This window comes from Erpetoichthys calabaricus, chromosome 1 (assembly GCF_900747795.2).
Source record: "Erpetoichthys calabaricus chromosome 1, fErpCal1.3, whole genome shotgun sequence".
Classification (NCBI taxonomy): Eukaryota; Metazoa; Chordata; class Cladistia; order Polypteriformes; family Polypteridae; genus Erpetoichthys; species Erpetoichthys calabaricus.
Genome location: NC_041394.2, coordinates 231,788,413 through 231,803,226, shown reverse-complemented (window position 1 = coordinate 231,803,226; position 14,814 = coordinate 231,788,413). Strand labels below are relative to the sequence as shown.

At 37.7% G+C, this 14,814-nt stretch overlaps 1 protein-coding gene across 1 annotated transcript in view; it reads right to left on the bottom strand.

Moving 5' to 3' along the window:
* Nucleotides 1-14,814, bottom strand: part of lamb1a (laminin, beta 1a) — an 84,230-nt gene that overhangs the window by 50,683 nt on the left and 18,733 nt on the right. Inside the window, exons 5-9 of the mRNA XM_028812513.2 lie at nt 9,634-9,822; nt 9,288-9,351; nt 7,095-7,297; nt 1,543-1,663; nt 1,255-1,443 (exon numbers count right to left, since the gene is read on the bottom strand). Of these exons, the coding sequence (XP_028668346.2) occupies nt 1,255-1,443; nt 1,543-1,663; nt 7,095-7,297; nt 9,288-9,351; nt 9,634-9,822 (766 nt within the window). The remainder of the gene's footprint in view (nt 1-1,254; nt 1,444-1,542; nt 1,664-7,094; nt 7,298-9,287; nt 9,352-9,633; nt 9,823-14,814) is intronic.

Genomic DNA, 14,814 nt, shown 5'->3' with positions numbered 1-14,814 from the left:
GCAGAGAAGTATGTAAGAGTTGTACAGGATATGTACGAGGGAAGTGTGACCATGGTGAGGTCTACGGTAGGAGTGACGGATGCATTCAAGGTGGAGGTGGGATTACAACAGGAATCGGCTCTGAGCCCTTTCTTATTTGCAATGGTGATAGATTGACAGACGAGATTAGACAGGAGTCCCCATGAACTATGATGTTTGCTGATGACATTGTGCTCTGTACCGATAGTAGGGAGCAGGTTGAGGAGACCCTGGAGAAGTGGAGATATACTCTAGAGAGGAAAGAAATGAAGGTCAGTAGGAACAAGACAGAATACATGTGTGTAAATGAGAGGGAGGTCACTGGAATGGTGAGGATGCAAGGAGTAGAGTTGGCGAAGGTGGATGAGTTTAAATATTTGGGATCAACAGTACAGAGTAATGGGGATTGTGGAAGAGAGGTGAAAAAGAGAGTGCAGGCAGGGTGGAATGGGTGGAGAAGAGTGTCAGGAGTGATTTGTGACAGACGGATATCAACAAGAGTGAAAGGGAAGATCTACAGGACAGTAGTGAGACCAGCTATGTTATATGGGTTGGAGACGGTGGAACTGACCAGAAACCAGGAGACAGAGCTGAGGTAGCAGAGTTAAAGATGCTAAGATTTGCATTGGGTGTGACAAGGATGGATAGGATTAGAAATGAGTACATTAGAGGGTCAGCTCAAGTTGGACAGTTGGGAGACAAAGTCAGAAAGGCAAGATTGCGTTGGTTTGGACATGTGCAGAGGAGAGATGCTGAGTATATTGGGAGAAGGATGCTAAGGATAGAGCTGTCAGGGAAAAGGAAAAGAGGAAGACCTAATAGAAGGTTTATGGATGTGGTGAGAGAGGACATGCAGGTGCTGGGTGTAACAGAACAAGATTCAGAGGACAGAAAGATATGGAAGAAGATGATCCTCTGTGTCAAACCCTAACGGAAGCAGCCAGAAGAAGAAGAAGGAGAAATTCAGCTACTTACTGTTTCAAATCAGCCGCCTTAACTATGAGTCTAGACTACTTGGATAGATAGATTTTAATTGAATTATTAGCCTTCGTTAGCTAATAAAAGGACCTTGGAATCCCCTCTGTTCTTTAAGATAACACTTAAAGGTGCAGGTGGTATCCATTGTGACAGTTTCTGAAAGTCATCAGTACAGTTTGACAATAATTAAGGGGCTAATATAAACGTCAATTCATTGTCTCATATCTTATATTTAAAGTGATAACAGGATGAACTTACGCTCACAGATGCTGGGGTCACGGAGATTTCTCTCTGTATGCCGGAAAAAGAATGGTTTGCATTGTTCACAGTTATGGCCCATGGTGTTGTGCTGGCAATCATCACATACACCCCCACTGACATTCCCAGTTGACATATACACAGCCATATCAAAGTGGCATCTGTTTGAATGTTCATTGCAGTTACACTCTGGATTAAGGGCACAAACAGAGAAAATATTACACTTGTACAGTTTTTTTCTTCTCATGTTAAAACCTTCTTTATGTTCTCTGACTTAAGTAAGCTTACTTTTGCACGCATTACTATTCCGTCCCTCAGCTGGCCTCCAGGGAAGATCATGATAGAAGTCGTCACAAAATTCACAGTTTAAACCTTTGGTGTGGTGCCTGCACATGCAATGACCATGCACCTAAAAGTATGATACACATCCAGTTAAATTTCAAATCATGCTAATTAAAGTATATTATAAGTTGGCTCTTCACTATATTACAAAAATTCAAGGAAACTGAAAGAATAATATACCTATAGTATCATAAAAAATAGTAAATCTAATTACACTAGTTAAAAAGAAACTAATATAAATAACATATAAGCCAGCAACATGCTAGAATGGAATAACAGGGCCATAGCATAGGACAGGGGTTGGGCCATAAGTTGCCCAGAACACCATGTCTTTACCAGTGATAATACTGTATATGATCACCAATATACTGCACAACACGCTCATATTGGGAATATGATCCCAGAGATAATAACTTGTGGGGCACCAGTGTAACTTCACAATACATTAGGAAGATGGGAAGTATGCCTAGAATCTCATATGCCATTAGGTGGCAGTAGGGATACTTACCTAGGACATAGCTTCCTGCGTGCCATTATGATGGCTAAGTGTCTGGGCAATTTCAGGTACACCTGGGATATTAGATGTTACTGGATAACCCAAGGAACAAGCAGGGTTAGAGAAGTACGAGATACCTGAAGTGGGTCAATCACTCTACCAGGTAGACAGGATAATACCCTTGTATACTAAAGGCCCAAGGGTTACAAGTTTATTATTTTTCCTTATTATTTGTATCCTGTCTTAATTTTCCTGTATCCTTCCATTTTATTACATCATTTTATTTTAGCTACTTCCCTGTCTTGCATCTGAAGCTTCCAGGATAGGACAATTGATAAAACAGTTTCAAAAAATAGGTGGATGGAGTATGTAATATTTAAGTTACAAGACATAAACATGGGATAAATGACTTTATTTTTTTAGGCTTAACCATTCCGCTCACAAGGATAATAAATGTGTGGGAAAATGCTTGCTTCAATATTTCATGGGTCTGTTTCAGTGTGTCAGTGGGATAGAGAGCCACTGCAGCTGCCAAGGTTTAAGCTAGTTACTCACAGAGTTTGAACTTGAAGCAAACATTTATACTCTCGAAAGACAGGAAATAGCTTGAATCGTTTCAGCTGGATTCAATTAAATGTTTAGTCATTTAACAAAAATCAGATGGACCAAATGCCAACACCCCAATCCAGCCTGGCTCAAAAATCTAAGACATTAAATGCTTGTTAAAATTCTGCATATGTTAAATAAAATTTTAAAATTCTGTATATACACACAATGCAAACATTTATGTACACAGCTGTTGTCCAGCTGCTTACACTACATGATATATGCAAGAAGATGAATGATCCAAGAAATGTGACTAAAAGCAAAAGGGGTTTGAGTTCTTTATAGTATTTGTCATTGAGGCAACACATATCGACCATGTTTTATAAAATCAGAGGAAAGCAGTTATGTGTTTGTGACCACTGAGTATGCTTGCACTATTTACTTAAACCAAACATATTTAGGCTTGATAAAAAACATAGAATAAGATGTTTTTTTTGTGAATATATGGACACATTAGTATTCAGTATGTGCCAGATCAGTCTTATTTTCACTGTGTTTGTAATTTATTAAACTTTGTTATAGTTAATTGCAGTTTTTTGTATATTTAAGTTTGAAAAATGTATACACATATACAGTAAGTGTATCTAAACACTGTTTGTATGTCTTCCTTGTGGACTTTGGACAATCTCCCTATGCTCCCTGTGCTTTCCTTCAGGATCCCAAAGTAATAATTCTTTACTAGGTCAACTTTTAATTTTAAATAGCATTGTTTTTTGTCCATTTATGTGCCCTGTACTGGTCTGACATCCGATACAGCTTGAATCCTATGCCAACTTGGACCATTGCTGCTGTGATAGGCTTCAGCTACCTAAAGTTCTAAAAAGGAAACACAAAGAGTGGAAATTTCCAGTCAATTAAGCATTATTAAGTATTGGTCATTACTCGTGCTTCAGTGTTTCTGTCCTTAGTATCTGGGTATGTACTGTGTAACTGCAGTGTAGATATTAATTATTAAAGCATAGTGAAATTAAATCAAGATATAATACTGGAAAGCATGAAGCACTGCCAGCAAGCAGGTACTCACAGAATTATTCAAAAACAAAATATACTGGAATTACAGTGAGCTAAAGCCCAACTAAAGCAAGGAAATGTTATTGCTGTTTTGTCATGTCATTAAACTAAACATAGAAATATTTTAATAAATGTTAAAGACAGTTAAAGCATAACATTTTTATCAGTGCAATCCTTCAATCAGGATGTGACTGAATCACTTCCTGTAGGGCAGAAACCCTGCCCCTTGATTGCAGGTACACACCATCAGGAAATGAAGTAGCATTAACTGCAAGGAACATTTGCAGTACTGTAAGTGGATTTGGTTGAATAACCTGGTGTATAAATCTTTATTTTAAGGAAGGCTAAATCATAATATTCCTCCTTCAGATCCTACCTCACCATTCAGATAACTGTTCATCAAAGTGACCAGAATGAAAAGAAGCGAGCAGAAAGCTTAAATCTTTCAGTAGACAAAAGTTCAAAATCAGAGAAAACCTGAGAACAAAATTAATTATTTAAGAAGCTAGCCTTCTTGTGCTGGTGAGTGTTTTTTCAATGTACTAAATAATCCGCATCTTAATATTTTAAAGATGGCCACAATGGCATCAGATGCGTACATGCCATACATGTGCAAAAATACACTTATAATACACAGCATGATAACGTATAATGGGTCTAGTGTATATGGTCAGGACTACACTTTTTAATACAGTACAGTACTTAGTTTTTGTCAAAGCCTTTTGTTTACATTTTTATTGTTACAGTATGACAGCAATTCCATGAGTGTCCCCTTTTTGTGCACTTTTTTCATGCACTCAACCACTTTAGTAGGTTTGGTCACTCTGATGCTTCATATTGCTCAGCACATAGTACACATGTTATGTGATACTTGACATTATGTTTGATCTTACATAACATCAACTTGCATTTACTAGAACACAATACAATCCAGTCTGCTTGATTCTGTTTTGTTTCCTGAGCATTATTTTAATTATTAATTTTTATTCTCAGTGTATTTTTTATTGTTACTGTGATGACATCAACAAATTGTGATTTTGTACTTGTTTCCTATGGGCTCCACAATTTTGTGTGTCTTGTCGCTGTAATTCTGCATGGTTGCTAGGCATTAAGTGCCATGTGACGTGTGACATTCTGGCTGCTCACATTGAGCAAGCAACCAAAACGTCAGACCACTTAAAAAAAGATTAACAACAGGTTTTTCCTCTGGCAAATTAAATGAAAAACTTGATAAAGAAAACAATTCTGTTTTTGTTTCATTTCAAGATGACAATATGACATCACACAAACACACACAAACATTCCACACATGTGCCTATACAGCCTTACAATGTGTGATGTACAAATAATAGAAATGTAACATCATTGGCAAACAAAATAGCAAAATAATTTTATTTTTGACAGCTGCAGTTTACAACCCAATAAACTAAACAGACAGCTCACTAAAAGGACTGGAGTACTTTCTAGAACAAACTGTAACCTTAGAAGGACGTCTTGAGCCACAGTTGTAACCACTCCTTGAATGCAGAACACTTGCATCATTGATGATGCCTATCCTTTAATACAACAAGCCTGAGGAAGCCTGTCATGTGCACAAGTTAGTTTGTCATGTCAAGACGGGAGACTGTCACAAAGCAATGATCTTAAATAGGTTAGGTACATTTGTCCCAATCAGCATATAGATAAATGGTATAATCTTTAACACACCTGTATCTTTGTATATTTTAAGGTCCCAAAAAAGGTTAAACAGGTTGACTAAACAGTATTTCTTAACAACCAGTTCAATCTGCCACCAGCTGGGGTCCTTGGTTTGTCAGAATTGGTTAGTTACACTGGCAGGAACAATTAGAAACACTTCACAAATTTGCACAGAAAGGTCTCTCTAACACCTCTGCTGTACCCCTTTCTTTCCTTTTTAGCAAACCTTCCCCTAGCTCAGTGATGGCGAACCTATGACATGCGTGTCAAACGTGACATGCCACGACACTTTGGGTGAAACACCAGCGTTCACCAAAACACTAGTTACTAAAGAAACTGAATGAACAAAAATATAAGAATTATGAGACCCTGTACCATCCAGAGCTTAAAATGGATTCTCACCATCCATATCAGCATATCATCTTCCATCATGGCAGCTGCAGAGTTCAGTTGATTTCTAACCACTGCACTGGGAGCTCATTTTCATGGCGCAAGTGCAAGATCTGCAGTCTCTAAAATGAGCACACTATAAGCATTTGTGTGAAATAAGCTTTTACATTTGTTGTTCGTATGAAGCGCATTGAATTATTTTGGGCCAGGTGCCAGTTCAACAACTACGGAAGCTCTGAATCGCGCAATGAAAAAAAAATTATGGGATAACCCTCATCTCGTACGTATCCTGTACGTACTACATTTTTGATATTTTCACGTACCTATAGGATATGAATTAGATAAGGGTTATCCCATAATGTTTTTTTCACTTTAATTAGTGAAAGTCTGATGTCTACAAGCATAAATTAGTATCTTCTGTATAAACTGGCATGGTGACTTCCTAGGCTGCAGTAACAGTTTTAACACAGTAGAACACATGACTTCTGACTACTGTTTACCTGCTGTATCTGCCTCTTGAAAGCATACTGTAAATTATTTTTATTATTATTATTATAAACTATGAGACTGCAGTCCAAATTCAAGTGGGAGGGTGCATAACTTTCAATTTTTGTAAATGTTCATAACAGCTCAACCCAGGCCAGTTGCTCTGATTGTTTTATTGGTGCTTATTTGCTAGAAACAACAGCTATTGGTTTTCTTGGCTTCTACCAGAAACAACAAATAGCCCCTTTCTTTGGATGACATTTAATTTTTTTGATAATTGCATAATTTAAAATAATGCTGCAATCTTAGTTTTTAATGTAGTGAATAAGAATTTCATTTTGCAAAGCAGTGGCCTTTCTCCTTGAAGAGCTTGGCAAGTGCTTTCTTTCTGTATAACTATCACAGTGGTCAAACTTGGGTGCACCTAATAATGTTTCCTGTAAACGAATAGCTCATTCATGGCTGCTCACAGAAGAGTTTGTTGTTTGTGAAATTGCCTGCCTTTAAAAAGAAACAAGCGTAAAATGTTAATAAGCAAGTTAAGGAGCGAATCCACTCAAGGTCACAACAACAATGCTACGCTTTGTTGAATTTCACACTATAATTTAAGTTTGATCTGTCAAGGAGAGTGCATAGTTTGGACAACAAAAAGTCCACTCAAGCGAGAAGATCAATTAAAAGTAGGAGTCACCCAGTAATTAAGAGATTGGTTGACTTGAGAATTCCAGACACCAGTGTTCCTCTTAATCCAGACTGGAGACATTAGTATAAACTTTGCCTGAGGCTTCAAATGTCCTTACTGTTGACTTACCATTCCTTCCACAAGAACTTCATTTCCATCAATAGGAGCGCATTCACTGGCGTGTCCATAGCAGAAGCAGTTACCTCGAACAACCATGTCATAGATTGCATAATAGTACTTTTCCTTAATTTCCATCCTGGAGTCCAGTAAGTTATCACCCAGGGTATGCAGCTTCGTGAACACAATCCTCAAGTTTGTGATTTTTAACATGTCTTTAAAAAAAATGACAAAGGTAAGTAATTAAAATGCAATAAACAGAATTAGACATATGTTTCTTAGAACATCAAGAACAACAAGATTTGCATTACATGTAACCTAATCTTGAAAAAAAATTGCTTTTAAGAAAACAGGTAGTGGATGCACTGTATGTCCCAACCAGGATGGAGGGTGACGGATGATTCCTTATTCAGCCTCTATGGAAGGACAATGCAGGTGGATGTGTAGCATGGTCGGGAAGGTAAAATAGCAGATAGACTGGGGGAGTCTACCAAACAGGAAGGGTTATTCCCCCAGTACCAGAGGTGGTAGTGCTCTTCTAGTATGGGTCCAGTTTGGACTCCCACAGGACAGCATGGGTTTGGTAGGCAGCCCTTTTGGGGACCTTGCATGCTGCTAAGGGGAGCTGCTAGAGGCAGTCTCTCCCCTTGCTGAGAGGTACCCGCCTGACTTGGAAGTGTTTCCATGTTCAGTTTGAAAAACAGCTTTTTCACCTCACAGAGAGATTCAGAGTAGGGATTTGGTGGACAATTCTCGCTGTAGGAGAGTGGAGGAGGAGAAAGGATAAAGGAAAAAGGAATTGCCACTGGGACTGTGATTGCTCTGGGTAACAGAAGATCTGTTAAAAGGTATTTTGAACAATAAAAATACTCTGTATTTGAACCCATGACTAAGTAAATCAGTTGTATCTCAGTGTTTGGGGTGCTACTACACCACATACAGGTCCCTCTCTCTCTCTCTCTATATATATATATATATATATATATATATAAAATGCTTATATATATATGTGTGTTGCATAGTTTACTGTCAAATAATGCAAAGAGTACGCGACATGTGTTTCACCTTCATTTGGGCTCATCAGGCTTACACACTCTACTGCTCCCCTCTCTGACATCAGCGTCAGAGACGAAGCTCCTTTACGCTGTGCCACGGCATGTGGTTTGTTTATTTGACAGCCTGTAGGTCTGGAGTAATTATATTCATTGCATTCGTAGTCTGAATTTTTTAACACCGTGGAGGATGTTTGCCGAATGGCAGACCAACCACAAGAGTTGCTTGGTAGGTAACCACCCACACAATTCAGGTCGTCGAGACTCAGACTACGAATGCAATGTATATTTATGTGTGTATACTGTAGATAATGGGCAAGCTCAACATGATGTGATGTGATGTTCAGCTAGGATGTATAGATTGTCCTGTGGAACTATTTTATTTTAAGCAAGTGGCTGACAACAAAGCAGGTCTTTCTTTAAGGTAAAACAAAACAATTGAATGCTAAGTTGTTTCACTGAGATTTATTAAATCGTTCACAAATGATTTAAATATCTTTTTATTACAAAACCAAAGTCATAATAAAAAGTCAAACCAGAATTTTCCCTAAATGTATTGTGATAATTGCTCAAGTGTTAGTCTGTTGGAAGAGTATTCTTTTAGCAAGGAAAATTCAAATAACATGAAATGGTTTCTGCCATGTTTTATATCATAGCCACTGTGATGTGATGGGTCACATGATATGTGCATTACATGCCTAGGAACAGTCTAGCATCATAGTGAACAACAAGTCTAAAATGGCAATACTCAAACAAACAAAATTGAAGCACTCATAAGAAAACAATTACACATAATACTGATGTGTATGACGTCACTGTAATAACAATAAAATATGCAAACAAAAATGTATAATACATTAGAACAAAAGAAAACACTATCAATTAATCAACAACATGATGCTGACAGAAAGACAGTAGGATTTAAGCCCTGTTCCCTTCAGGTGTGACATAGTAATGCTAATCATTGCATTATTGTGCCTTCCAGATTATCACAGATATTACATTAATATCTTTGGTTTAAACTCTGTAACATTTCAAAATGAGTTCTTTAATTGCACCTCTTTTGAGAAGACATAAAAATGTCCCTGAAAACCAATACATATGATTAGCAAATAAATTTATCAAAAAAACAAAAAGAGGCAAATAAACTTACTCTGAATTCTGGGACTATAGGGATCTTCAATTCTAAATGCGGGATCAAGCACTCGATAGATGACCTGGAGATAAAGTAACAATATTGTAGACTATTAAAAATGCCCAATGATGTGAAAAGTCAGAACAAGCACTTAAAAAATGCAGCCATTTAGAAAGAAAGATCAGTTCATTTTTTGTATTCATAGCATGTTATTTTATTAGCATTTTTTGCCTTCAAGACACTTGAGCAACTCACTATAGAACCATTATTTTCAGAAAGCACATCATTTAGTACTATTGTATGTGCATAGTGATAAGTTATAATTCTAAAAATATAGTTTGCCAGATCTTGCAATCTAACAGACCTCTCCTTCTGTAGATGGTTCAATGTCCGAATAGCGTGAGTCACAGATGATATCATCCACTTTCTTCATAGGTCCATGAGAAATACTTGGGAAGGATGATTCACAGTCATATGCAAAATAGCGGTACACCTGCCAAGTATGCCCAAAATCAGAAGACCTTTCAATGAGCATGGAGGAAGGGCGGAAAGTCTAAAAAAGAAAAAGTGATAAATACATACAGTACATACTGTAAATGCATATTTAATAAATGGCTATAACATTAAATAGATCTATTAAAATTTCTCCAATTTATTATTTTTTTCCTTTTCGTTTTATTTTCCAGTTCAACCACTGTAGAATCTTTTTACAATTAAATATGAAGGAGAAAGTGCATACTTGACAATTTTCAAATGATTTTCTCTTCTCAAGGAAAAATCAATTTGAAACGATCATAACATAACATTCTCAGATCTGCTTAATCTAATTCAAGGTTAATGGAAGTCCAATTCAGTTCACCGCAGGGCAACTATACATGGGGAACAACCGCACTAACCACTGTACTACCAAATGATAATCACGTAAAGCAGTAGATTAAGAGAACCAGGCAAGTAAATTAGATATGAGGAAGAAATACTAATTAGCAATCCATGAATTTTAACTTATTTCTGTTTACCCCATAAGTGTATACAGTAAATTTGTTTTCTGGGCCTGTGTATTCTGGTACAGGTTCGACACTATATCCTAGCAGCATGGTGACCATGTCCAAACAACGACCATTGATGTAATACTGATTTGTTATAGAGCACACTGACTTCCCATACACACACACACACACTGAGCCAACATTTCATTTAATCTAACAACATCTGCCAGCTCCATAAGACACAGGCCCTGAATTAAACCCAAATCCTGAAGCTGAGGGGTAGGCAAACCAACCAACACAAAGTGATAATGGTAATTATGAGCAATGAAATATCTTATTGAATGGCAAATTTTGCATTCAGACCACATATAGCATCTGGTGAAGTAGAACAAAAAGAATTTGTAGATTTAAGTACCACAAATATTATAATTAACCTTTAATCACTGCATTGTATCACATGATTTAGTAATGTATCATACTGTATTTTATTTTATCACACCGTATAATAGGCGGTATGACAAAAATAGAAGGATGATCAGATGCCTACACTGTGTACTGAAGTGGGGAGAACTGTGGTTTGCTTTAAGAAGACTGATATTTACTGCTTCTTTTACTTTTTTATAGAGTTGTTCAGCTTTTATTATCATTTTTAGGTCAGGTCATGGAGGCATACATACTGCATTTGCAGTTCAAAGCTTATGGGAAGATAGCAGAAGGGGAGCGAAGTCCTGGAGTACAACTTTTTCTTAGTAAAACTTTCCCATTAAGTAGGGTGTCACAGATTGGTACAATAACAAGTGTGTTACAAAGCATGAGGTTTACATCTGGTCTAAAGGTTTGTCAAAAAATGTCCTTGAATATTTTTTGTCAAGCAGTTATATACATTTCTAATTCTGGGATTACATCAGATAGATTGACTGAGAGAACTTTATTTTAAATAAATTCATACATAAATAGGTAGATAACCCAAGTAAGTAAGTAAATAAATAAATATGCACACACATATTGGTCTGAACACACACCAGAATGACTATAAAGCAAGAAAATTAAAAAAGAAAACCTCTGACTTGGCAGTTACAGTCACATTGAGGCATAATGCAGACATATTGCTGTTGGTATAAAGGAGCCGCAGTAGCGTTTGACACACTTCTGTTGAATAATTTGTTGGCTGAAAGTACTCAATGTTAGTGTGTCAGTGTGGAGGATGTGCAGATTTGTTCATAATGGCACTTAGTTTTGCTTTATTTTTCACTTTCACTATGACCTCTAGAGCGTCCAAAATGCATCCTGTAACTGGGCTTGCCCTTTGAATTAGCTTGTTGATTCAGTGTACCTCCCTTGAATTGTTGTTACCAGCCAAGCACACCACAGTGTAGAAAATCACACTGGCAATCAAAGAGTAAAAGAAGACGTAAAAGGTGTCACTTCCCACAATAAACAAACACAGTCTCCTAAGGAAAAAGAGCCAGCTCTGCCCTTTCTTATGTAATTCCTCTGTGTCCCAAGACCAGTCCAACCTGTCATTAATGTGAACCCCCAAATACTTGTAAAAGTGCAACACCTCTACACCAACTCCCTAAATAGTGACTGGGCATAGAAACTCTTTGGTGTGACAAAAGTCAATATAACCATTCAATTTGCAGCAGACTCTTTGCACCATGAAACAAAGTTCTCCACCTGACTCCTACACTCTGTCTCATCCCCATTATCAATACACCCCATAAGTTCAGAATGATCTGAAAATTTCTGCAAGTGACATGACCTGGTGTTATATTTATAGTCTGAGGTGTACGGAGTGAAAAGAAAAGGAGACAGGACTGTTCCTTGTGGTGCTCCAATGTTGCTCACATCATGTCAGAGACGCAGTCCTTGAGTCTCACAAACTGTGATCTGCCTGACAGATAGTCCATTATCCAGGACAAAATAGGCACATCCACCTACATATCTCTGGGTTTACTCCTTATCACGGATGGCTGAATGGTATTGAGGGCACTGGTGAAATAAAAAAAAAACATAATCCTCATAGTGCTGCCAGCTTTGTCCAGGTGAGAATAAGCCTTATGCAGCAGATAGATAAGTATATCCTCCACTCCATTCTTTGTCCGATAAACAAACTGCAGTGAGACCAAGTGGTCTACCACAAGAGGACTCATATAGTCCTGGGCAAGTCTTTTAAAGGTCTTCATGATGTGATAAACTCCTGGCATTTTAAGTACAAGAGAGAACATATAAAAATCCTTAAATCTAAAATATGCATAAGTGCCTAGCAGAATCACTATTTAAATTGAGGAGACCAGTGGTCAATGTGATTGCCATGAAAATTCTGCATGTCATTTTACTAAAAGGGGCGGCACAGTGGTGCAGTGGGTAGCGCTGCTGCCTCACAGTTAGTAGACCCGGGTTTGCTTCCCGGGTCCTCCCTGCGTGGAGTTTGCATGTTCTCCCCGTGTTTGCGTGAGTTTTCTCCGGGTACTCCGGTTTCCTCCCACAGTCCAAAGACATGCAGGTTACGTGCATTGGTGATTCTAAATTGTCCCTAGTGTGTGGGTGTGTGTGTGTGTGTGTGCCCTGCGGTGAGCTGGCGCCCGGCCCGGGGTTTGTTTCCTGCCTTGCGCCCTGTGTTGGCTGGGATTGGCTCCAGCAGACTCCCGTGACCCTGTAGTTAGGATATAGCGGGTTGGATAATGGATGTATGGGTTTTACTAAATTGTGCTGTACAGTATATTAAAGTTCAGAAAAAAATGGATTTGACAGTTAATTGATTTCATTTGTTATCTTTATTTTTCTGGTGTTCTCTTAAATGCTTTTTGACGCTGTATTTGTGGATTCTCTTTCAGTATTGTACATACAGGCCAGCAGATACCTACTGAGCTAAAGAAAGGTTATAGAGGTTTATAGTCATGGACAATAACTGCAAGAGTTTAAATGACCCTGTTGTACACACACTATAGCACTATACACTGAGTGTACAAAGATAAAGTACACAAACATAAACTTTATGAAAAGCTAACAAACAAAGCATGCAGAAATCTCTTCTTTCAAAAGCATCCATTCTTCTCCAGAACAAACTCTTGAGGCTGAAGGGTAAGACCATATCCCAAAAATGCTGGGCTCAAAGAAAGAACGAAACCCTGATGGGTTTGTCAGGTCAAATTGCAGGTAATATTTATACATACTAACACAAACTTGAGTCATTACAGTTTTTCTGAATTGCTAAAACACTAAATCCCATTGTAAAAACTAAACTGTCAACTACCAAAACTCTCATCAAATCAATCCCACAGTTGTCAAAATCTTAAACACTATTCATCTGGTTAGGACATAATTTGCAAATCTGAATTTCCCATTTACCAAAACTCTAAACACATTCTCAAACACAAAACACATTTAGCAGTGTGGTGCACTTGTACCCAGAATGGTGCACACAGGCTACAGAAGTTAAACACAACTAACACACTGTTTTCATCATTTACACACTACCACTCAAAATTGAAAACACGTGTCCAATCAGTGAACCCAATTAGTAAACAGTATATAAGCCTAGTGAAATGCAAATGGCATGAGTGGATCCAACAATGGAGCAATACAATAGAAGAGGAAGAGGAGTCCGTGTCAGAGGTGGTGGCCAAGGACTAAGACCAAGAAGAAGATCTGTAATTTCAAATGACATTCGAGCAACTGTCATAGATCATGTTCTGGTGCATGGAATGACTATGAGGGAGGCAGGGCAATGTGTGCAACCAAACCTAAGCAGGTTCTCAGTGGCTACTATAATCTGGACCTTCAGAGAAAAAAACAGGTAAAAAGTATACTTGTCTCAGTAAGGGGACAATGAAAAATAATTTCTCCATGGTACTGTATTTCAAAACATTTACTGAAAACATAGATGTGTGTGTATATATATATGTATATATATATATGTATATATATATATATATATATATATACACACAAGTATACTTATAACTAAATGGTATATTTTTTAGAATTGAAAGACGACCACATGAGGGTGGAAGAACATGCATGTGCTAACAACACCAGGAGACACTTATGTGGATATGGTCCGTCAAAATAATGCAATTCGACTGCGTGAAATACAGCAGCTGATTATAGTAGACAACATACATTTTGAGGGAATAAATAGTGTGAGTCTGTCAACAATTGACCGTGTCCTGCAATGCAACAAGATAAGGATGAAACAAGTTTATCGGGTACCATTTGAGCGAAACTGTGAGAGAGTGAAAGAGCAACGATGTCAATATGTGCAAGTAAGTAAAATTTACAATAAACTCAGTACTAGAATGTATACTGTATTATCTGGGATGCAGCACATGTATACATCATACTGTGTCATTTACAGAACTAAATGTAGTTTGTTTTCACTGTGTACAGAGAATCTTTGAGCTTGACTCAATGGTTAGGCCTCATGAATACATCTTCGTGGAAGAAGCTGGATTCAATCTAGCAAAAAGGAGAAGAAGAGGTTGCAGCGTCATAGGTCAACGTGCCATTATTGAACTGCCTGGCCAGTGTGGTGGAAATGTAACTATCTGTGCTGC